The sequence below is a fragment of the Simochromis diagramma genome, unplaced genomic scaffold (assembly GCF_900408965.1).
Source record: "Simochromis diagramma unplaced genomic scaffold, fSimDia1.1 OVJJ01000603.1, whole genome shotgun sequence".
Classification (NCBI taxonomy): Eukaryota; Metazoa; Chordata; class Actinopteri; order Cichliformes; family Cichlidae; genus Simochromis; species Simochromis diagramma.
In genome coordinates, this window is record NW_024387414.1 from 16,839,260 (window position 1) to 16,864,324 (window position 25,065).

A 25,065-nucleotide genomic window follows, 5' to 3' on the forward strand; every position below is an offset into this window, starting at 1 on the left:
TGTGTGGTGGTTTTTGTTTGGTTTGTTTTTTTTTTAAAATCGTATTCTCACCGTTAAAAGAATCAGCTGGCTGCTGATGGTTTTCTGCAGCTCCGGCGCTTCGGAAGCAGAAGCTACTTAATTCTGCCTGCATTCATGGATTTCCCAAGTTTAACACCCGATTGCGCAGCGCTCTGAGATCATCTGATTAAAGTATTTTTTATTTTTACTTTTTTATTATTTTTAAGTTTTCAAGCTGCAGTGAATACAACATTAGCCAAGATGAATAAATCATTTCGTGTGCGCACTTGAGGGGCCACAGAAACCTGTCTGAACACCCCGCAGTGTTGGATTCTTAAGAAGAAAAAACAAAATCACTCTTCCTGGAAGCAATACAAGTCCAAAGGAAAATGCACAGTGCATAATCTTGACTAGACCAGGAATCAATTAGCCCACAGTAATTGGAACGCATTGGTTGAATCCCATGTTATACTTCTTCAAAAGATGCATCCAGAGTTTAAGAAAAACGGTTTATGGAAGCAATTTTGTTTCTGCATTAGCCCATTATCTGTTGTTTACACACTTTGCAGCATGCTGGGAAGTCAATAAGATTTGGTGGCTCAAGTCTGAAGCTGGAGTTATTACATTTTTAAATTAGCACCCTCCTCAAAGTGGAACTAATCAAAGCCTAAATGGCAGTAGGCACTAATGTACAACCCACAGACCCCTGCAGAACAAGCCTGCCACATTAGCTTTGTTCCTTTTGGGGCATTTTCTCCAAATCCTCATTTTCAGTTTGGCTTCTGATCCAGAAGCGGCCACAGTAAGCCAAATGTGTTACACCTGCACCAGCCATTCGAGATGAATTACGCTTCCTGGCTGAGCGCTGTGTTTGAAAGCATGCATACCAATCTTCCTCCATTCTTTTCAAGAGGATTTTTGGCAGGTATTGGTAATCAAAATCTGCATTCTTTTGCCTTTGGAGAATTTCTTTTTCCAAATAAGACTTGATTTCTAAATCTGCAATTTAAATGATCTGCATACAGTGAATAACATTTTCTGTGGAGGCCTTTCTAGTTAGGCGGTTAAATCAAAAGTTAAAAGCCATTTGTTTGTGTGCTTCTGCACCTTGCCCCCCTCCCACCCCAAAAGAAAACAAACAAACAAAGGAATTGATTGTCAGTGACAGAAACTTAAAAAGAATAAAATAAGGTCTGAAACCCCAGGAGGAGATGCCTGGGTAAAGATGAAGAAAACAAACGCCCCCCAGCAATCTCAGGTTGATTTAGCACTTAAATGCTGGCCAACAAGATGTAAGAGCAATTCTCCTACCCAGCCTCTTTGAGTAAGAGGCTTTAACACCCAGGTGTGTCTGCACATGAATGCTGATCCTAAAGGCAATAAATTTTTAGGACAGATAGGAGTTCCAGGGGAGTAAAATTTACACAGCAGCTTTACAGTTTCTGAATTGCAATTGTTTGTTTCTCCTCTAAAACATAAATGTGACATACAAACCTACAGTCCTTAAAAAAAAAAATTTAAAAAAAATTAAATTACCATTTCCCAGAAGCGATTTCATATCTAATCTACATATAATCTGACCTCTATGATCATTTATCAGCTCCTCAAAACGGCGTACGAAACCTTGCTGAATGATATGAGAGGTAGATAGAAGGACGAGCAGCTGCAGTCGCCAATGCATGTCATCACCATGACAACCTCTCTCAGCAAGCTCCACTGATTTTGAAAATCATACTTTCAACATAACAAAAAAAAAAAAGATCACTGGAATCAAAATGGCTACACTGGATTAAATAATGAGATGCAAATTTCAGATGATGACCAGCCAGGGAGGGAAAGAAGGAGGAGGAGGAGGGGGACGAAGAAGAAAAAAAAAAACAAAAAACCTTAAAGCAATTTTCCCTAAAGGAATGAATAAAATCTCTCAGAATAAATAGTTTGCTGCAGTATTATTCAGAATATAATTAATTGGCAAGTACACTAAAGACATCATCTGAAATTCAGATTAGATGCAGACTGGAGGGTAAGTGCAGAGATGCTGATGAGACGTGGAGTCTCGCTGCAGGATTTTTAAACAATATCTGAAATTTGAAGAAGAAAGCAGAGACTGGAAGGATGGAGGAAGGAAATCTTCACTTCAGAGGGCAGATAAACATTCCTGAACCTCATATGCAATAAACTAACACTCACTCACACTCTCCCACACGCAAAGCAACTTTCACTTGTTAAGATATGCGGTGTGTTTGTAGTGCTGATGTGATGAGAGGAGAGCCGGTATATTGTTACAGCTCTGTCAAGAAATCAGTCACAAGTCAGTCAACACCTTCCAGCTGCTTTGAGAAGCTTTTGCGCTCAAGTCACACATTGTTTTGGGTTCTCTAAGCAGCCCTGCATCTTCTCCCACAGCCCCAGGATGTAAGCACTTCAGACACAGAAATTAAATATCCCTGGCAGGGATTATGCCTCAGGGTTGATTGAATAGCCTGCAAGTGTGTAAGTGTGTGTGTGTGTGTGTGTGTGTGTGTGTGTGTGTGTGTGTGTGTGTGTGTGTGTGTGTGTGTGTGTGTGTGTGTGTGTTTTGTTTTCTTATAATTTCCTTTTTCTTTTTTGTTTTGATACCCTTCCATGTAATGGTTGGGGGAGGTTACGAGCACAGGAGAATTTATAGCTTCCAAAACAGGAATAAGTTCAGCTGGAATCCCAAAAGGCTGAAGGAGGCTTTGCTCGCTGAATGACTCACAGTTTGTTCTTTCAGAGCTGGGAGAAACCTTTTCACATAACAGGAACAATAACTGTACTGGCTTAAAAGTGACTGCATGAAATAAGAATTGTATCTTCAGTAGATACTGCAATTGTCCTGTCATAGAGAGAGACACTGCAGAGATGGCATATCCTGAAAGGTCTGCTTTGTACGTCTGACTGCTGATGGATTATAAACCATTGAAGTCTGGATATTTTCTCATCAACTGCTACGCTTTAGATTTGTTTGATCTTGAAAATGCACTTTAAAAATGTAAATAACTAGAGAGCATTGTATTTGTCAACAGATTATAGACAGCGAGGTCATTAAATGACACTTCAGAGAGAATAAATATTTTCAAATTGGATTTCATGGTTCATAATACAATTTTTGGCCATCACGTTTTAGTTAAAGCACTAAATATGACAGGACCCGCTTAAGCTTCTCTGCACTGTTCACTGTTCATTAGATTTACACGCTCACATTCACACAATGATTTAGAGATGCACACGCATACACGCACAGACACACACATACACGCAATCTCATCTGGCTACTGCACTGAGACTAAACGACACAGTGGGAGGAGAAAAAAAAGAGGAAGAAAGCAAATAATAATCATTTGTTTACTGTAACAAAAAGGAGCTGGAGGGGAAAATGGACTCTGCACAGACAGACACTGTTAGTGATTGAGGGCAAGGGGAGGGAGAGAGCCAGTTTAATAGAAAAGCGCCCAAGTGTGAACAGAGCAAAGCTCAGGCCATCCCGAGCTCTGAGAGACAACAGCTTCCCATCAGGTCTCCCACAGCACAGCGGAGCGACCAGATCCCGAAACAGACCTCAGATGAGAATCCGATAGGACAGAAAAAGAAAATGAACTGGAGATTAAACCAGAAAAAGACCGTGAGAGGAGACAGTCACCACAGCCCTGAATTATCAGACAAATGGTGGTGTGAGGATTTTAAAAGCAGGAGAGAGGGAGGGACGTGGAGGAGGCATTAAAGAGCACTTTGTGTTTTGATAAAGGCAGTCCTCTCATTTTGGACGTCAAACTCTTCGTTTTCCGAGTCTGTATTTACCCCTTCCTCCCCCCACACTGTTGGGATGCCACGGTACGACACCACCCTATTTCCGCCGAGACTGAAGGTGCCCCCGAGACCACCGCCAGTCTCCAGAGAGGGCAACTTGATGAGCGCACCGGAGCGCAGCTGCAGCATCAGGAAGATGCCAGCGAAAGTGGCGATGATGGCCATGCAGCTGAGCACAGCAATGGTTATGGGGAGCCGGGAGCCTGACTCTAGCTGCGATCTCTGGTTACCTGTCCCTACCATGAAGCTATCAGGGGACTCGCGCATGTACTGGTTAAGATGCAGGCAGGTGCCAGAGTTGGGGTCCAGGGAGCTGTGCGGGGGGCAGGACAGACAGGACCGAGGGCTGAGGCTGCTGCAGGTCAGGCAGGGCTGTGGGCAGGGCAGGCAGGCTGGGACGGAAGCTGGTTCCATAAAGTTTCCCACTGTGTAGTTGAGAGGCTGGGAGCCCACCGAGAAGCCTGCTGGACATTCTTTCACACAGCCCTGCTGAAAGAGGTAGTAGCCTGCATTGCACTCTGTAACACATAGAGAAATAGAAATGAACCTCTGCACCTTTCAGCTCTTCATATGAGTCACACAACCAAAAAACAGAACCAGGATTTGTGCCCTGTGAAAGCACAGAGAGCACATTTAACAAGGCTGTGCCTGCCCTCTCTGTTTCAAGGCAATTGTTTTGTTTTGCTCTTACACTTTTACTAGAGCTGCTTTTACTTACTAAATCTTTACATGTCTATGCTGAGTGCAGCACGCTTAAACAAGACACATTTCCATAGGCACCAAGTTCAGATGCAGACCATCGCCTGTAGTGACAATTAACAGACAGCAGTGAGGGTAATAGAGCTGAAAACAGGAGACCCAACAGAAGGAGGAAATTTTCGCTTCCTGCTGCATCTTGTCAGCTTGTTCAAAAACAGAATTATAGTTTTGAGCCCTGAGACATAGCACACCCAGTGCCATATGACACATGGATATGACAACACATGATAATCGCATACATGATAACTACATTGCACTCACCCTGTTTATAAGCATGCAAGTACCACTGAAAGCCTGTAGGGGTCAGACTGGCACTGTTTCAGGAAACATGTACTTCACACTGCCTTGGTGCTCAGTGGCATGTTTAGACCTTGCCTATAGCACCAGTTGGACTCGGCAGAACACAGCAGAAGGATTACGTTTATTTTAAATGAGATTATTAAAAAGAGACGTGGAGTAAACCTAAGTCTGAGCAGAAACCAGCTCTTATATTAAATTTTATGCAAATAATAAGGCTACACAATGGAGTTGTGCATAGACAAGTTTGCATAGAAATACAGACAAAAGGCAAATGGATGCAGCCGAGATCATATGTCATGAACGGGCTAGTTCAAGTGTAACACCTTAACATAAAACTACACTTCTCCTCTACTGTGGCTGAAAGGACCCGTGAGGAGCAAAGCAGAGACAACAGTCTTACCAATGCATATCTGCCTCAGATCCAACGTCTTGCAGCTGTCATTGCCAGGCTGAGACTTTTCAGAGGAGCTGGAAGTTGTTGAGCCGGTGCCATACAGCACCAGGATGAACTGGGTCAGAGTGCCTGGGCGGAGAGACAGATGAAAAACTAAAATTAACTGTGGGGGGGTGAAAAAAGTAGGCCTGTCAAGCCCAGCAAGGCTCCAGCACTCCCTTGGGTGGTTTTTGTAAATGTATCCTCATCTCCTATTAGACTCTTGGATTTTCTGCATAAAGTGACAGAAAATGACTCCTTGATATGGGCTGCAAATTTAAAGACAGCATGATTTCACTCTGTGCCTAACAAGTTATAAAGAGCACATCTCTCAAAAATCATTGAAGTGTGGGGCCTCATGAGAGGTTCCACTTTACTAAATCACTCCTTACTGAGGAGGGAGGCGTGAGACTTGAATCTAGATCTTTTTTTCTTAAGTATTTTGGCTGAATATGGTGCTGTGAGTGGACCTGCTTTGTGTGATGATCCATGGCCAACCATAAACACTGAAGAATTTGTCATCCTTCCTGCAATAAGGAAAAAAGTCTGCACAGCCATACAGTCAACTAGTATAAAAATAGCAACATCACTTTGGACACAGAAGCCACTTGATCTCTAATCTCTTGGCACTGACCCTTCAACCCTTGAGCTGAACTGTAGGCCCAACAGATTAAAGGTTACATTAAATAACACTCAAGTAATGTCATTCAGGGTCATTCTGGTGACCTAGTGGTGACCTCGCTTAGGTTTAAGACTGTTGAAAACATTCAATGTGGACTCTGAGGATCTTCAATCAGCATTTTCCAGATAAAGAGGGAAGATAAACTGATACTAAATTAGATAAAGCCTGGAAGCGATCAATCATTGCACAAAGATCAGTCGCAACATTTAAACCAGGAGAAGCAATTATCGTAATACAATATAATGTTCTGCTGGATGTTACTTTGGCACATATCACACACCCATGATTGCTGCATACCAAGTTTACCCAACCTTTAGAGCACCATCCCCAACAGCATGTGAGGGGGAGGACGACAATGTGCTCTACTGATAAAATTTAAAAGCCCAGGAAGAGCTTGGAAAATGTCAAAGAGCACGAGGTGTTGACCTGGCTTCCAACAATCTTGGACCTCAGTTTTAATTAAGCAATTTTAAAATTTAGAAGGAATAAAATCAGTTCATGATGGGACTAAACTGCAACCTACAGGACCGTCACTGTGAAGCCAGACACAACAGGAAGGCCCCAGAAGTGCCCTGTCCATGCCCCGATGAGTCTGAGCAGTTGGATGGCACAAGGAGAGCTATTATTTACCAGGTGGTTGTAACGATGTGGGTAACTGGTGTATATTATCTTTATGTAATAACAAAACCGCTTTACCATAGTCACTGGCACCCGCCACATTCTCAATTTCAAGCATCCACGCCCCAGTAGGGTCCTCATCCCAAGAGTGGGTGGTCATGAAAGCCCAGTCATTAAACCCCTCTGATGAGTAGTCATGAGGCCTGCAGGAAAACAAGCGGGAGCGTAAGGAAGTATTTTGTGATTACCAGCACGCACCGTAGATCACCATGTTTGTGTAGTTGTGCATTTTTTACCTGGGGTGGAGCAGTGTGGAGCGTGTGCCAGCAGGACTAATGAGGTGGATTGCCAGGTTTCCCCTCCGGTTGTAGGACAGAGTGAGCCGGGCCTGGACGTGCTCTAATGAGGTCACATGACTGTCTGTCCCCATGCAGCCGTCCACACTCTTGTTAATATATAAATGGCTGCCAATGTTCCTGTTAACCGACAGATTAAGTCAGTGATGGACATTACTTACGGATTGTGTGTCAGTGGAATTATTAGTGGCTTATTACTAAGTGTACCACATTTTGCTCTTGGACACTGAAAGCCAACAAAAGGTGATTCGTTTCAAGCCTTGAACAGGATTAGTGTCTCGACCTGTAGCACCCCTATCCTCTGTGGAAGTAAACACACCTCTTTTTTCCTCCCCCCCCCTCCAAAATCCGCTTAGGAGATTATACGCACCCACAACAGTTCAGAGGAGGAAGGTGCAGGGTTTTAGTGGCACAGATGTGCCCAAATTATAGTCAAGATGATCATTAAACTGCATCCAGACGGAGTCCCTTCAGGTTTAGGATGAGTCACATTTTTCAGGATGCACTGAAAGGGCAGCATACAGTAAACACCTTTGACCTTTAAAGCAGCCTCACATGGGAAAAGTCATGTAAAAGGTTAATTTTCTGCACTATTCAGATGCCAATGAGTCATATAGTGACTGCCCATGATAATATTATAATGCAAATTGGCAGCCACGCAGCATTTAAGCATGCTTGCAAAACGTATTTCATGGTTTCTCGAGGTGGGGACAGAAAATCTTAAGAGAAATGGAAATTTATACCGAGAGCTGTTGAGGTTGATTTATCATTGGCAGTTGACTGCTGCAGCACAAGCGACTGTGATTTAGGGTCTGGAAGCAGCTAAATTTGTGGCAGTACTGGAAACATAGAATCAGCTTTTACAAGCACACTCAGACAAAAATAAATAATTTAAAAAAAAAAAAGAAGAAGAAGGAGGAAAAAAAAAAGCTGCAAACCTAACCATCAATCTGCCATTTAGTGTGAAAGCTCAACAAGTAAATGAGAAGCTACACCTTACTCTCCCTTTCCCTTTTTATCAAGAGCTAGTAAAATAGAAATCTGTTTTTTTCTTACTTCATATGTTGCCTGATTCCAATTTGTCATAATAACTGTTACATAAATCCTTACTTTTTTGCACGTTGGTTTTTCTTCAACATGCCAGCTGATTTCGGGTCATTTTTCTTTTCCTCTCCTTATATTGCTCAGCCACACTAAAGTAAAAATAGGATAATATTGTTCTTGTGATTGGGGGGGGGGGGATATGGGGAAGCCATAGAGACAGATTGCTGGTTGCCCAGCCTGCGTATAGTATAGCTCGGACCAACTGCAATCACTTTCAGACAGGCTGGCAAAGGTCTGCAAATATTTGCAGTCTAATTTATAAATGCAAATGCAAATTAAATTCATCACAGTCAGTCAATGAATCTGACTCAATGTGCACCAATGAGCACAACTCATCCTAGAGCGCTCTCCTTAGAACAGGGAACTCAACTCATCTGGTCGTCAGCTGCTTCTATTCTGGGTATATTGCTATGAAAAGTACGGTTGGTTCCATTTTAAGCCTATAAGGTTATGGCTGGACTCTGAATGCAAGTAGTTAATATGAATTTCTGTCTATGCAGACAAAAGCAGATTTGCAATCTCACTAATTTATCACAGCAAATCACAAACAGACTGCATGCAAGTTCCAGTTCGTCTCCATTCAACTGCTAACTGAAGACCGACACAATCTTATTGCAGTTTTATCATCGTTTTGATGCATCAAGATTGCTTTACAGATGGCAACTGACTGAGTGGTCAAAGACGTGATCTAAGCAACAATCCTAAAGGCATTGAGGCTGCACATTTATTGCACATGGTTGCAATTATTTGGCCACGCCATGTTTTCAACCACTTATCCCAAGTCTGTCTGTAGCATTAAACCACCTTTGGAAACATTTTCTTTACAATTTAATTGGCTGTCTTTTTAAGTGTGTAAAGTGGGTTACGCAAAAAGACCTAAAAGTCAACCAATAAACATGTGCATAATCAAAACTATCCCTCCAGCACAGACGTGTTCATTTCAATTCGTTGTGCATAAAGCTTTTGAACAAACACCACATGTGTAAGCCAAACTTGAAGCATTCCCATGCGTTTGGCAAAATCTAGGAAAAACAAAAAGGGATGTTTCCAAATCATAAATCACTTTTTAAAAACTATGCGAGAGCTTTTAACTGATGCCATACAGCTTTTATTTGCAAAAGATTTTGCAGACCTGGTAGTAATTTGCATCAACTTTGGTGTGAAGGAAATGGGCACACATTGATCACATTCAGTGTTCTTACAGTACATTGACACACATTTGCAACAAAGCCTGCCTCATTCAGTCAGGCACACAGCAGCTTTTCTGTCTGCTCGTGTCACTCAAAACCTAATTCCCCATCTCACGGCTACAAAAGTAAATGGCCTAATGTTACTGTAATTATGGTTATAATAATTCACTTTGGTCTTTAAATATAATAATTGTGCAGTATTGTTGGACTTAATATAATCATAAAATCATCATAAAATGACAAATGTGTTCCAGCTTTTTTGTGCATGTAAAAAGCCTGCATAGTTACACAGCCCTCCCAAAGAGAAAACATTGCTTCTGAACCACTGGCTGGTTTTTCTTCAGGAATCTACATCAATCAAGTCTTTTAAGTAACTCCAACTCTAAAATATCTCAGTCGTGGTATCTATGGAGCTCAGGACAAGGCAGAGGAGTGTTATTTTGATAGAAAAGTCCTCAAAAATGTGTTTGAGCACTGCAGAGCTATAACTTTGCCTTGATGAACTATGCTGAAATGTTTAAATGGCCAATCAGAAATTGAACCGATTTGAAACAAGGACGAGGTGCGAGTTACTGTGTTTTCATGGTATCATATTCACCATGCTGGCTTTTTTTTTTTTTTTTTTTTTTTTAAAGCCAGTGTTTCCCTGACAGTACACATGTGAACTAGTAACTCAGGTTATTCCTAAAAATGCTAAAACATCATGTTTTGTCTAATGCGGGAGTCTCTCCTTGAGCCAGGTCTACTTACAGTTCGAATTCATACAGCTAAATTCTTGTTTATACTTACTACCTATAATCCTAAAATAACAAACTCACAGGACAGGAGTTAATGGATATAACCACTCAGTCCCATTTGTTCACCCAGTTGACCAATCAGAGCAATTTAAGCTTAGTTAGATTGGGGCCTTTTTAAAAAAAAAATTAAAACAAAAAACCCACAGACCCATTTTTTACAAGCCCTCTTTAAATGAATGTGACACCGTTACAGTTTAGACGGTAGGCAAAATTCAAACAGTTTCAGACAAGGACACAGAGATATTCACTGCATCATGATAGCACAAAGCAATCACACGGGACAGCTGTCTGCACAGACAGAAAAATCAGCCTCACCCAGATTTAACTATGTGTGCCTCACATTACTGTAATTCCACAACCATTTTGGGTTACAGAAAAAATTCAAATGGGTTCTGAAAGATGAGAATTATTTTGTAATTTTACAGCCAAAATTACAAAATCTGTCCAAGCGGCCTGTTTGATACTCGGGTGATAAAGGGTTCAAATGGAGCGTCTGTTGAGTGTATTCTGGTGTAATATACGCCGTGTCAGGAAACTGATGTGTTACTGAATATAAAAGCATGTAAAAGTATGCTAGCAGAACACAAAATAAAATTATGAGCCGGTAAATGAGCATAATATGGGCCCAGTAAGCATGCGGTCATGACTCTGTCAGAGGTAATGAGTGAAAGGAACTGACAGTGAGAAAGATACTGAAACCCTGCCTGCTCACTTATTACAAGACAGTCTTGATAAATACGTCAGCTAAACACCTAAAATGTAAATTGAATAACCTGCCTTGACTGCTGTTCCCAGACGCTCAAACCATCTGCTCTGAGCGTCTCATAGCTCCAGTAAAAGAGAGGAACCTCAAAGCCAGCAAGGGAAGTGACAGGCAGCGCATAATGAAGAGGCGATGTCTGACTGGATTTAGACTGAGACACCAGCAGAAGGAGGAATAAAATGGCTAGGAAGAAATATATAGTCTCAACAGCGAGAGGTACACATGAATTGACAAACTATTATCTTTCTTTTAAGTGTTTTGGCTCAAGTTTGAGTCTCGCGCACACAAAATGACAGGCATTTCAACAGGCGCCCAAAGCCAACATGATGAAGACACGATGTGTCGCTGCGCCAAAGCTTGACAGCTCAGTCTCAAGTCACAAGCATCTCCAAAACCTTTGTTTTGTTATGAGTTACCAATTTAATGTTGATTTCTGTTTTCATTACTCTTTTAACTTACCATTTCTGAAAAATGTAGGCTTCTTATCATAGTATTTAACGAATGTTTGAAGTCAAAGAACAAAGCGGCTAGAAATAAACAAGCTGTCTTTGATGGATATTTGGTGCATTCTCTTTTAATGCTGTTATTGCTCTACCCCTCTTTTTCTTTGCTTTTAACATTTACCTCTTCAAACTTTAGCTGTTAAAATAGTGTTCATAATTGCATAGATGATTACAAATAATTAGAATATTTAGTAATTAGTATAACTGGGGCTGGGGGGTTTTTTGGTCCATAATATGGGTCAAGCTCCAAAAACACTGAAGCATCAATTTGCTCTAATCCAATGAGATAATTTCCTCCAGAGACACATATGACTTAGTTTAATAACTAGGCTGTGTGGGTTTTAGTCAAAGCAATTTAAACAAATAAGTTGTTTTTAGAAAATTGACAGCTGTAACGTGTGCAGACCACAGTGGCCATGGGAGACCAACACAGTGCGTCTCACGAAAACACATGCGAATAAACAAAACAACCAAATTAAGAAAACACAATTCAATCAAAAACCACGGTGCTGAAGATACAACATAAGCAAATTCAAGAACGTGCTGCAAGTATCCCAGACTACATGATTCCAGGAGACACGTGAACCGAGCTGGGACACACTGCAGTTTTTCATTGTTTTGTGACATGTGTCTGAGACTCAATATTAATTAAAACCTAAGCAAACTCACACAGGCTGCTTGTGCTCAGTGTATTCTATTTGTTTGTACTGTGAGAATCTCCTGAAATTGTGTTCTTAAATGCAAACATATTTATAATTTCTGTTGTGTTTATGTACACGTGTTTGTGTGTCTGTTGCAGTGTGTTGCCCCTCTTTGAGTCACCTTAACAGTTTCTTGTGATCAGGGTGCTGAGATAAACGAGCTGCGGTATTAATGAGCCTCCGGTGTACTAACCTTGGCTCGCTGACCATGGTGATGACGCATTTTCGTTGTGGTCCCACATTGGTCCACGTTTTTGCCATGGACACGATACCACCGGCATCAAGTAGACCATATCCGTACGAGTGGCTGACTGTAGAAAGCAAGAGGAAACGTTAGCCGGCATCCTGGCTCTCCCAGCTGGTGTGCATTTCAACCTCTGTCCAGTTAAATCTGGTTTATGTGATGCACACTAATAATGAGCCTCGCAGGCATCTGCAAACTGCAGAGGGTTGATGAAAACTTGAAAGGAGCTGCTGTACCTTTGCGCCCGACTCCATTGGTTCTCCAGTCATTGGTGAGCAGGTGGGCAGGTTGAGAAGTTCGTACAACAAGATGTTGCATGTCCCTCCAGGTCAAGTTTTTACTAGAACACGTGTACGTGCAAGCACACGCAGACACACACACACAGAAAGAGACAGACAGCACACAAACAGCAACATATATGGTAAGTTTGGCTTAAAATTCAAGTTGAGCCACTGAAACTACATCATCCTATAGTCTTAAGCTGCTGATGGACAGGTGATTGAATTCAGAATACAGCGATTTAGCAGTCACATTCTTTCTTGGCTTGCATAAAATCTTAAGTCGACACGTACTTCAAGTCCTCCTCTGCCCTTTGCGAGACATTTTCCAAAGCATCATTAATCTTTATGCAGGCAAGCAAGTTGGTATTTACCAAACGCAAAAAGGGCTTACATGAAGTCACAACTGGCCCCTCTGTTGTGATTAAATGCGTACAGGCTTTTTAGTCTTATTGTGGATTTGGAGAAAATGAGGCTTTTTAGATAATAACTTTGCTGACTCACTTTGTCATCAAATTCATTCCTAATTGCAATTTTTTTCCATCACCTCACTCTGTTTTGCCACAAGACTAATTACTCGTTTTCGGCGCTCTTCTGACGTCCGTGTTTGTCTCTCCATTAGTGCTGCGTGACTAGATAAGAATGATTAGCGCTCACATCCAAATGGTGTTGTTTGTAAGTGCACAGTTGAAATCTGTGGCAGAGGGGTTAAAAAGTAATTCATAAAATGGGATAATCACGCAGAACTAATGTATAAACATTCAGCACCAGCAGTAAAAGCTTAATTTAATAGAAGAATTAAAAAAAATAAAAGTCTAAAAACTTGGCCTGGAAAAATTTGTGCAACACACACTCAAAAAAAAAAAGGCAATAAATATTTTACTTTTTGGAAAAATTGCGGGGGGGTTTTTGTTGTTTTTTTTTTATAATTGAGTTTGCTGTTGGGAAACATTAGAAAGAGATAACAGTGGAGCATTTCTACAAACTACTCTGGCATTCTGAAAACTTCAATATCTGAGTTTGGAAAGAAACTGTTGCAATCCCTAACGAGCTTGTGCCATTTTCCCCCCTCCCCAAAAACAAAAGCCAGCAGATATTAAACGCTAGAATAAGGCTGTACACAACTGAAAAGAATAGCAGGGACTAGTCGGACTCAGAAAAATGATGGCGATAAGCACTTACTTGGCCTCAAGGGCAAGAGCGATGATCCCAGCAGCCAGCGGAGCAGAGGCAGAGGTGCCTGTGTGAGAGTCCGTGCATTTTGATTTGAGATCTGTAGTCACCTAAGCAAGATGAACACAGTGAATTTAAGTATCACAGCATTCCTCCTCCTTTTTCTCACGTTTCCATTTTGTTCTCATAAACTCGTATTTCACTTGGCGTTGCTAGAAGGAAAACAGCTAATGCAATTTTCTAACTGTGCTCCGTCCTCAGTGTCTATTTTCTTCATGTAATTCTACGTAGCTCATCACTTGACAATGAAGGTATTCAAATCTCAGCTGTATTTTATTTTTAAATTCACAAGATATTTCACTCTCTTGTAACCTGATAAATTGGAATTTGCTTCCCTCGAATGAGTAAAAGCCTTTATCCTCCATCACTTCTTCTCTCATGTATTTGCTAGGGAGAGAGAAATCATCTAATGGGTAGAGCAGAAAAATAAAACCAGAGAAACCACCAAGCTTATGTTTTGCTTCTTTTGAACAAGTCTTGTTTTTACTGGACTGCTCTAGCAGAGATCATTTCAATGACCCCCAGCACTCTGCTGTAGCTGTACTGGGCAGCTCCCAGGTGAGAATTTTCTGCAGCTACATGAATACAAAGAATTGTGGTGTATTTGTCCTCAGGAAAAAAAACCATCTGCTGGAAGATAAAGGTTACAAAACACTGCCTGGTGATAAGACCCCAAGTCACCCATTGTATAATTCTGGAGGTGAAATCAATCAGTGCTACTGAATGAAGCTGATACAAAAGCAGCTTGGATCACAAACGGCTGACCAGTGCAGAGCATACAGAAACTGATCTTTTAACAGACTGAGGGAATAATAAATGCACTGCAAGAATGACTTTAATGGTCATTATGCATTCAGGAGCCTTAGGTTCACATATAACTCACTTTAATTTGAAAGCGACAGATGGAATACATGTGATTTAAAGAAGAAGAAAAAAAATACAAGTGAAGATATTCCTGTATAACCTCAGAGGTCCAGATCTCTCTTCCCACCTACTCCGGCTCTTTATTCCTGGCTTCATGAATGACAGCACTATTAAATGAGTGCATCACTGAAGCATTAAGGAACCAGCCACACGTCACGGAGATGTCATAATCTGCCCGTCCGGTTGGTCTGTCAGCTAGGGTGCATGCAAGAGAAAGAAACTGTGTGTGTGTGTGCACACGTGTGAGAGACAAAGAGGGAAACAGCATTTGTGACTAGAGTGTTAAGCAGCAACAGATTGCCAGATGGAGTTTCAGCCAGTCACAATTCATAATCATTTTAATGGCCCAAAACTGAATGAATGGTGAAGAAGTGGAAACAAAAGCAGCAAAGAATGAAGAAGCTAGCTGTGATTCACACATGGAGGGTACAGAATGAAAATGCTGAAAAAGCTTAATGTACTGTGTTCAGAATTAATCGCAATGAGATTAAAATTTATCTCCAACCATTAAAATGATCAATTTATTAAGTTCTCCAGGCTTCCTGCTTCTCAGATTTTAAACTGTTCCAGATATTTTAGGTGGTAGTGAGCTGTATTTTTGCAGTGTGTGTTAGTACTTTTTGTGCAACCTTTGCAGCAGGCGGCAAAATCTGGAAAGAGCCAACTCACTATCTGCTTCTCGTTTAGATTTCCTGAGCTGTAGGTGGTGGCAAGGGTGGAAGAGCAAGCCTCGCTGTACCAGGGGACATTGCCGTTCTGTGTGGAGCTGCTGATGGACAGCGTGTAGATGCTGTTGGTGTAGCCGTCACAATTGCAGCTGTCCTTCTCCCGTCCTCCATTACCAGAAGCCCACACAAAGATGGAGCCTAAACCACCGCGTCCCTAGAGAACACACAACATAGATTTAAACAAACAGGAAAATAAAAGACAACCACATTTCCTTTCATCCATGTGTGCCAAAGACTAACAGTATCCACAGAAGAACAAAATCTCATTCAATCTTTAATAGGAAGCCCAATTATAGTGGGGCAAGTTCACTTCAGAGCTCTCTTCAAAAAGAGTCCCATTAAAACCCAACGTACAGGCCTGGGTGGTTACTCACTAAATTACAAAGAGCCAAATATCGCATGACAGCAATTCAATATGGAAAGGCAGTATACGACAACAGCTCATTGTAATAAATCATCCAACCTCTCAGCCTTTGAAGTGCAATAATTTTCATCTAAGAGCGGCTTTATTGTATTGAGTGGCACTGTCTCTCTCTGCATTGATCAATTCCAGCCATGCACCACCCACACCACCATCTGACAGTGCTGTCACTGTGGCAATTATCTTAGTAGTCAGTGTCAGCGGTTCCAATCAAGCTTTATAGCACATGCTTTGAATCCTACTGCTCCATAACAAGAGTCTGTGTTAGCGGGATGGATGTGTTTATTCATGGCGAGCAGATGTGAGAGGTCGGGGTGTGATCTGTATACTTACTAATCTGTTAACTTGTTCATTTCACATATCTGACACACACCCAGTGTGTCACATGCATTAAAACAAGTCAACAACAGGGCTGATGGCATGACGGTATGCATGGTCGCTTAGTATTCAGATCGCGTTGTTAGATGTTGGCAGAAAAGTTTCTGAAATTACTTTTCTACAAACCCTCTACGTGTATGTGCATATAGATAAGCATGTGTTTGGAAGCTTTTGATTATAAATGCTTGTCATTAAGCAATTTAAAGCTCTGCTAACTTAATGGAATTTAATTGGAATTCTTAAAAACAACCTTGGGAAGGTGGGAAATAAGCACTGAATTCACACTTAAAGAAAGCACAACCTGATTATCTAAAAAAAGATGCAAAGATAAAAGACGATCTCAGAGTTTAATAAGTACCCTTCAACTAGCAAAAAAGGGAGGGTGGGGTGTGGGACATAAACACACAAACAAACATTTGATTTCTGCCAGTGCTGCCGCTTTTCATTTTCTAGGAGTTTTCTTCCTGGGTGGCTTTCAGAGGACATTCCTTTCTATTCATAATTGTCAGGGTCAAAAAACGCTTTGTTCTTCCCGCTTGTGTCCTCTCATGCTTGAACAGTTCAATTACTGACTGCTGAAAGGAAGCGACACACAGGCAGTAAATAATTTTTGCATCACACAAACACACACCTCTGTAACTCCACGCATAAAAGCTTCTTTGGCGAGTTTGGCCGGTCCATCGACAGTTTTGCCGTCGTCCTCCGGACCCCAACTGGCGCTGTAGACGTCAATGTGCTGGGGATTCAGACTGAGAGACTGTGCCTCCACCATGTCAGTCACCTCACCGTCCAGCATTCGCACACCTGCATGTACGTTCACAAATGCAAATGTCAACTACGTCAAAGACAGCATGGCAAAACAGAAATGGATTTATTACTACTTTTACACCATAATTCTTATGATGCTGTAAATCAAAGATGCTAATTCAGTTTCACTGCGTGTCACCCTGGAAAATGAGAATTGCTCCAGGAGCCAGAGAATTTACTGACATGCTTAGGTTAACTGAAAATGTGCGTGTCATTTAGCCTTTACAGATACAGAACCATCTGCATAAGGTACGAAGCTGCATCTGGAAGAGCGAATTTGTATAAAATGAAATGGCTGGTAATGGGCAGGTGCAAGGTTATCGATGATTACACCCTCATGTAATAAAGAGGATGTATGTTTTATCACAAGACTGTTGATCAATATTTCACCAACTCATCTAAACAAGGCATTTTGTAGAGGGTGTAACACTTAAGCCATCATAAGATCACAACTACATCTGCGGAGTAGAAAAATTATCTCAAAGCTAAATTGATTTAAAAAAAATAATAATAATAATAATAATAGAGAGAGATTTGGTCGCCCATACGGAGATTTAGACAGACTTATTTTCATTACAATCAAATACCAAAAACTAAAGCAGAATTGGGAATCTGTCTCACACACGCGTTATAAATATTTTAGTAGAATTTTTTTTTAATGACTAGTTTTTAATTTTGTGTCTGTTAACTGTGATGTTTTTGGTGTTTTTATTTTTTGTTGTTGTTTTGAGGTTTTTGTTGTTTTTGTTGTTTTTGTTTTTTTTTACCTGTACAGTGTACAGCTTAGTTTGGTTCACCTTGAATCCAACGATAAGCACTCAAACTACCCTGCGGTCATGACAAGCAAGAAAAATATATGCAATAAAATGTGTATTTTACATACATATATACATACATATGAATGAATGCAATGCTAAATTAGTGTCGTTTTTCAATACAACTGAACAATGCAAAGTGCTGATGTTGACGGCAATCTTGCAGAAACCTGTTACTGTCGTCTGTAGCTCTTTGCCATAGTGTCGCAGCATGAAATGACAATGTACTCAGCAAGGTGTAGGCACAAAACACTACCGCTGTAGTGTCTAATTTGCATATTTACACATGAGTTTTCGATGCAGCGTTCATGTGTATTTGTAAAGCTCCTGCAGTGGTGTGCTGCATGCTGCCGTTAGTTTTATGTCTACCTGCTGTGATTACGGAGCCCATCACGTAAATCAAACACTATCTCTATTGATTTTCTTTGGTGTTTGAGCTGGTTTGTGGGTGAACTACCTCCTCTAGTGTGAAGCAGACTCCTGTGACTAAAAACTCAGATAAAAAGATGAAAGGAAACTATTTTTCTTCTTCTTCTGTGTCTACATGAAATTAGTGCAGCTGTGAGAGCGTAAATTTGATCAAAGTTGCTCTTATTTCAACACCTAACAGTGGCTAATGGCATCCGTTAAACTAAAGCTTCTTTATACGGCAAATGATAGCAAGAATATGCTGTGCCAGTGACAAAACACACATAATGCAGGATGGCTATGTAGAGTAGGTGTTTGTCCAATCCAATTATTTTTTTCAGACGCTCGTCTCGCAATGAAACCAGTGTTCTTCCACAAGAAAAGTGACAGGGGTGGGGGAATCCAAGGCACTTTAATAACAAACTAATTTGCTGCTCCGATTACAGGTCAGGTTACTTCATGTTGTTATATATGGCTATAAGTAACAAAGCAGCTGCTCTTTGAAATTCTCCAAAAGCTCCAAACTGCTACTAGCGTTTCCATGGCAGCATACATTTTTGTGAGAGGAATGTGTAGGTCGACGAGGAGACTCAAGCATTTCCTCTAGCTGTCCAAAATCCTGAATCACAATCTCCCCAAAATAGAGAGGCTAAGAGCCATACTACAGGTTCAATACAGTTCTAGAGCAGATTCCACATCCCAGCCTCTGAATCTTATTAATTATTTGCATTTCTGTCAATAATCTTTTTAAAGTGTTTAAAAAATAAACGAACAAATAAAACAACTGATTGTAATGTCCAAGTGCCACACATTGGAGGAAACAAAAAGCGGCAGTGAATTATTAGCTCATCCGTCTCACCATCCCCCACAGAGAAACAGGTTTATATAATTAAAAAAAAAAAAAAAAAAAAAAAATTGGTGACGACCCATTAGGTGATAATTATGTGCAGCTTTGATTAAATTCTGGCCAACACTGTTGGAGTTTCAATTCTTGTGAACTGTGAACAAACAGACACCTCTATGTGCCATATACTGACCAGCCTGAAGGAACGATGAGCTCATCCTGCAGCGGCTGTGGCCCAAGAGCCTTAATGTTGGTGGTTCAATCCCATCCTGCTCTAGTATGCATGTCAAAGTATCTTAGAACATGATACTGAACCCCAGATGCATCTATCAAAGAGTAATTGTCTGAGCCTATTTACCATAAACCCAAAGAAGTGAAACATTTCAGAGAAGATTTAAAGAGTTTGAGGTGGTGACCCTCCTAATGTTGTCAAAGCTACTGTATCAGCTTCTACTTTTGTCAGAACTTGGGACTTTTCTAATTAATTGTGAGGATTATTTGTTTCTTTACCCCAGTTAATCTTAAGAATGCTGAAGCCAGTCAATCAATCTAATTTAAGAACAACCATAAAAGTACCTCACAGGAGAGGATTCTGGCTAAACAATGGGCTTCAGTTCTGCAGGTGATAAGATGGCAGGTGATCTTGTGCAGGGAAAAAAAAGAAAAGACGACAAAAACAAAAACAACCAACAACTTTGCACTGCTGCACCGCTACCTACCAGCTTATGCTACTGGAATAATGACAGCATGAACAATAAATGTGTTGCCCTCGCTTGTTTCTGATGTTTGACGAACACATTTCCATCCATTTCTTTAGAGCTATTGAAGAATCTGCACAATCTGGATTCATGTTACCGTGTTGTATTATGTCAGGCAAATTTTTGGCAAATGTCTGTACCCTGTAATAAGAAAATAAAGTGTTATTCTTTGTGAAAGTGGATGAATACTTTAAGACTTTTTTTTCCCTTTAGTCATTTGTGAATGGTGGTTTTGGTTGGACTTTACCGATCGAAAAGAGCCTTAAGTGTAGATAAAGAACACAGTAGTCAAACTTTATCACAGCTGGAAGTAGGCAGAAGGATATTGAGATAAGCAGAGACATAGTGAGCTAGAGCGTGTACTTAGATTAAAAAATAAAAAAAAAAAAAGCTCCTACAGCATGTGCAGTCCTTAAAAAAAGGACTAAACATCATTAGGTTGCATCCTGGAGTCATCAGACCACCACAACACTGACAAAACAATATGTCTTCTGCACTAAAACAGGCATTAAGCCATTATCATCATCATCATCAACACAGCACACATGTACTGGCAATAGCTCCACAGCAACTTCTTTTCAAACCGCCCATTTGATGTGGCTGGAATTTTAGCATGTGAGAAAAAAAATTTAATTACACTTCTTTTTTTTTTTTTTAAAAAAAGATGAAATAATTGATATTCAAGATGTACAAATTGAATCTGATATTTGTTATAATGTCAAAAAGCTACTGAAGTTTCTTTTGAAGGATGGGAAGAGAAACGATAAAACTGCTCTCTCCCTCTAGGCAGAAGCAAAACAACCCATCGGGGTGCAAAATCCTTTTTAGAACAAACAAATTAATATTTCAAAATATTTTGCCACGCTCTCTGCTTTTGTATATTCTCATAAATGAGCAGGCTCTGACTGCTGCTCCGCATCTTCATCATTTAAAGATAAAACTAACAGTGGTACACAGCACACTCCGACCCCTAAGGCCAAACACCCGTATATGATTATTCATCTGTGTGGAGTTGCACCTTGACACTTTAACTGCTAGCTCACTGAAACAGTTTATTAACAAGGAAACCCATTAGGAGTGCAAAATAAGCATTTAAGAAAAAAAAAAAAAAAAAACACACACAAGAGAACAAGATGATCACAGGCATTAGCACCGAGACTAGGGTTTTCATTATTAGGAAACTCGTTAATAGGTTAATTAACCGATCAATCAAACATCTAAAATAGTTTAAAAATAATAAAAATATGACTTTTTAAGTGATGGAAATATTTATCTTGTGATAAAAAGTGAGAAAAGAATCTTTGAGAAGCTGCAACCAGGAAATTGGTTTGTTTTATTTCATAAAAAGAAATAAGAGAAATACTTTAAGAAAATGGTTGTATTCATTTTCTATCAACCGATTTGTTTTGGGTCAATCTGCCACATAAATTTTGCATTAGTAGTTTGCCTTGTAGATGAAAATGGAAAATATATCTGTAAAACAAAGAGAACAACGAGGCATACCAGAAACAACGAAGTACAAATATGCATTTGGGATTTATTTCATTGGACTTGCTTTCTTAAATTAAAAAAGACAACGAGTGAAGATGAAAGCCAGCAACAGCCTGCATGTGCACAGTGATGGACACAGACACGAGGTGATGGCATTTCTTTGGCTAGAGTGACACAGTCAATTTGTGGTTGCATCACTTGAAAACAGCAGGAGCTGAAATTACAGCAGGGTGCCAACGAGACCCTGCCAAACGTGTAGAACAGCAATCTGACTTCTGGCTGTCTGGGACTTGGCTTAAAAAACAGAAGACAAAAAACCTAAAGCAGGATTTGCCTTTGACCAACTAAAGATTGCAGATTCACATTTATGCTGAATTAGTTAAAACCTTGAGGAGTCCCTTCATTTCTTCTGAGACACCATCAGCACAACAAGGTGCCTGTAAATATTCAGAGTTTGCAATTTATTGCGCTGATGTCTGTCAGCAAAATTACACCACAAAAAGCTTAATTTCAAGCATCTATGTGGAGAGCTGGACTAATGGGCCAATACAAATCTTAAAAATGTAAGGCAGGGCACTGACCTTGGCTAAGGACTGTCACGAAATGTTAAAGAGATAATTTAACTAATAATTTTATGGGTTCGGGGATTGAACAGTTTGCCTGAAGAGAACACCTGAAGTGAAGTATAAAAGCCATTTTTATTTATGTGTACCGTGTATACAAACTGTTATGGCTAATGGAGATTCAATAAAAGCTATATGATTGTGTCATTTCAGTGCATTTCAGCACTGCTACTCCATGCAAAACCATTACACTTACAGCACACTGGCAATCCACATAACAACTATGGTGATGTTCAAAGAGATTCAGTGGCATGCTGTGCCCGGGAAATGGGCTGAAAATAACACAGGCACAGCAGAACAAGTATTTCACCTCATTCTGGCAGTCAGAGGAGAAAAAAAGGAAGAAAAAAATAAAACCTGAGATGAAACTGAGTTTTGCCTCTGTGAGATTGAATCAATCATCCACACCATACCTCCGATCTTTGCGTTGTAAGCCACACCAACGCCACAGATCCCATTGCTGGCAACTGCCGCCACTTCTCCTGCGCATCGGGTCCCATGCCTTAAAAGAAAGAATGAGAACGTCAGACAAACTGCTTATCCTAATGTTACTTGCCTAATGACAGCATTTTGCTGTATATATAAACACACACACGGCAGGTTGTGCACTTGTCTAACAAAAAGTTACTTGTGAAATACTCAACTTCATCTTTCATTGTGGTTAAGCTGCAGACTGAGACAAAACACACCCACACTCTTTGGCCTTGATTGTTTAAACAATCTGAATTCAACCATTAACGAAAAAAATGTTTATGACTGAAAACCACTGTGCATTACCATGTCCTTGTAGAAAAAGTAAACCTTAGGAAGCCTAAAGCCTGATACGGTCAAGTGAAAGAAAAAATAAATGGCTATATGACACTAGTGGCAAGAAACTGAGAATCACATCTGCTGTTATCAAAACGCCTATTTCATCAAGTTTGAACTTCTCTAGCAAGATAAAGCTGCAGGCAGATACAAAAAGCAGATACAGAAGGGCTTGGGAACATATTCCAGTCAAGTGCATTCCCATCGCCTGCCAGATGGACATGCACTCTTAATGCCCTCTAAACCATGGCGCAATCCCCATTGGATTGCAGCCATTCCTAGACAGGAATGCTGGATCCATCAGGAAACAACAGATACAGTGGACCTTCACTACTGAAGGAACTATCTAGGCCAGCAGGCTTTCATTGAGGCACTCTGGGTAACCTGCCAAACCACAAACCAAATAATCAAAACACCCTATCAGCAGTGAACAGCCTTCCCTGATAAAATGGGCTGCATCTGATGTCAGAACATGGACATTTAGTCTGAGGGTAGACTAGGGCTGTTCGATATAACAATATATATTGGATGACAATATAAAAACGACTATCGTTTCATTTTACGCTATCGTTTGTTTCGTGGTGTCGCAAAATAAACTGTTTACGGCAATATTTTTTCATCGTTTTGATGGTCACTGTAGTGGCTATATTAATTTTAAGTTCTAAATTAAGTTCTCTCTTCCTCTTATATTTAATATAACCACACTACGGACGGACAAGCACCTGTTTTTATGGGTTGTTGTTAGCAACAACGACGGTAACACCATCGCATGTCCGCTTGTTTATTTTCCACGTAAACCTTTCACAATAAAGCTCAAGATCCTGTTGAGAATTTTCAAAATAAACGGAATCACGTGAAGTAGTATGCAGAGTATTGACAGATGAGAAGCAAAAAAAGTCGTCAGGTGCTAAAAAATAAACCTTAGACTCAAACGTTAGAACAGGCTTTCCCCACTGCACGCCGTGTAATAAATACTCACAAAGAAAACGGCGGCCGTTACAACCTATGTCTAAAAATGTGTAGTTTCATGCATCGGTTAAAACACTGGACTCCAGGTACACGACGCCCAGCTGGAAACACTTCACCTATCCGAGATTCACAGAATTTACAGAAAATATTTAATTTTTTGTGATTTATATCGTTATCAGGACGATAGATGTTTTATATCGGGATATGAGATTTTGGTCATATCCCACAGCCCTAGGGTAGACTGCTACTCAAGTCATAAGTAGTTCTAAATGAGCATTAACCTTTGCCCTCTTATCTATTTAATGTCAATGCCAGAGGCAACAAAAGTGCCAAGTCTCTTAAAGGCCTCTGTTACCACTGAGCTGGTAGCAGAGGCCCAGTTAGATAATAAAAAACATCTTTACAGACACCAAGTTAAACACTCACACACGCATGCACACGTCATCTGGATTTTCCAGTGAACTTTATCACAGCAATCCCAGCAGTGTGCGTTTGTTGACTTTGGAGTCTTAGATCCTACAGCATCCATGTTTTTGATGAGAAAGCTGATGATAAAGAACAGCTCAGGTGTCCACGATGGGATCCCAGGTATGCACAGGTCTATCCCTCCTGAAGTCTTCCTCTAATACATGCCTTAAAGTCAATTACGTGCTAGGCTGTTCATGGGATACAAATGATTCACAGAGAGAGCCCTGGGCTTCTGAACCTGATTATACAAGAATGACTTGCGTAATCAGGGTTTTGGGAATCATTTTCCTGTGAGAAATGAAATGGATACACAAAGATATCTCTTTGCTCCTCCTACTCGTTGCTAAGGTCAGTAGAAAAAGGGGGGGGGGGGGGGGGGGAGAGAAAGAGAGAAGGGTGCATCTTTGGGCCAAATTCTAGCAAATTCTGATTGGGCAAAGAAGCTTACTCCCTTACTCAAATGAAATTTTACTACCGTATCAGCTTTTTAGGTTGTGAGGGCAACACATCCACAAAACCTCCTCTCTCTGCAGAGACAGTACAGTGTTCTAAAACTGGTGCAGCGCCCGTTCACATTGTCCCTGTTTAGAGGGGGACCAGTGCACTTTGCAGCACAACTGAGTTATTGCAGTCATTTATCATGGGGGAGAAATGGGATATGTCAGCAAATACACAGCTGATTTGAGTTTTCAACATTTACCTGCAATGATCCAACAGCATTAGTCTTTGACTGCGATCCAGAAATGACATTATTTAGATTGATTTTATATGCACAGGCTTTAATACTTGCCCTGCATGTGTGCTGCCATAGTAAACAACAAGCAGCCAGAGTGTT

The 25,065-nt window shown here is 40.6% G+C and overlaps 1 protein-coding gene across 4 annotated transcripts in view; it reads right to left on the reverse strand.

Moving 5' to 3' along the window:
- Window positions 1-37: 37 nt before the first annotated feature.
- The window catches only part of furina (furin (paired basic amino acid cleaving enzyme) a), an 80,591-nt gene continuing 55,563 nt past the window's right edge, over window positions 38-25,065 (reverse strand). For all 4 annotated transcript variants that reach the window (XM_040011159.1, XM_040011161.1, XM_040011158.1 and 1 more), the window contains exons 7-16: window positions 22,400-22,488; window positions 16,872-17,044; window positions 15,383-15,595; window positions 13,739-13,839; window positions 12,515-12,618; window positions 12,228-12,345; window positions 6,917-7,096; window positions 6,699-6,823; window positions 5,288-5,410; window positions 38-4,346 (exon numbers count right to left, since the gene is read on the reverse strand). In XM_040011159.1, coding sequence (XP_039867093.1) covers window positions 3,739-4,346; window positions 5,288-5,410; window positions 6,699-6,823; window positions 6,917-7,096; window positions 12,228-12,345; window positions 12,515-12,618; window positions 13,739-13,839; window positions 15,383-15,595; window positions 16,872-17,044; window positions 22,400-22,488 — 1,834 coding nt within the window. In that variant the 3' untranslated portion in view covers window positions 38-3,738. The remainder of the gene's footprint in view (window positions 4,347-5,287; window positions 5,411-6,698; window positions 6,824-6,916; window positions 7,097-12,227; window positions 12,346-12,514; window positions 12,619-13,738; window positions 13,840-15,382; window positions 15,596-16,871; window positions 17,045-22,399; window positions 22,489-25,065) is intronic.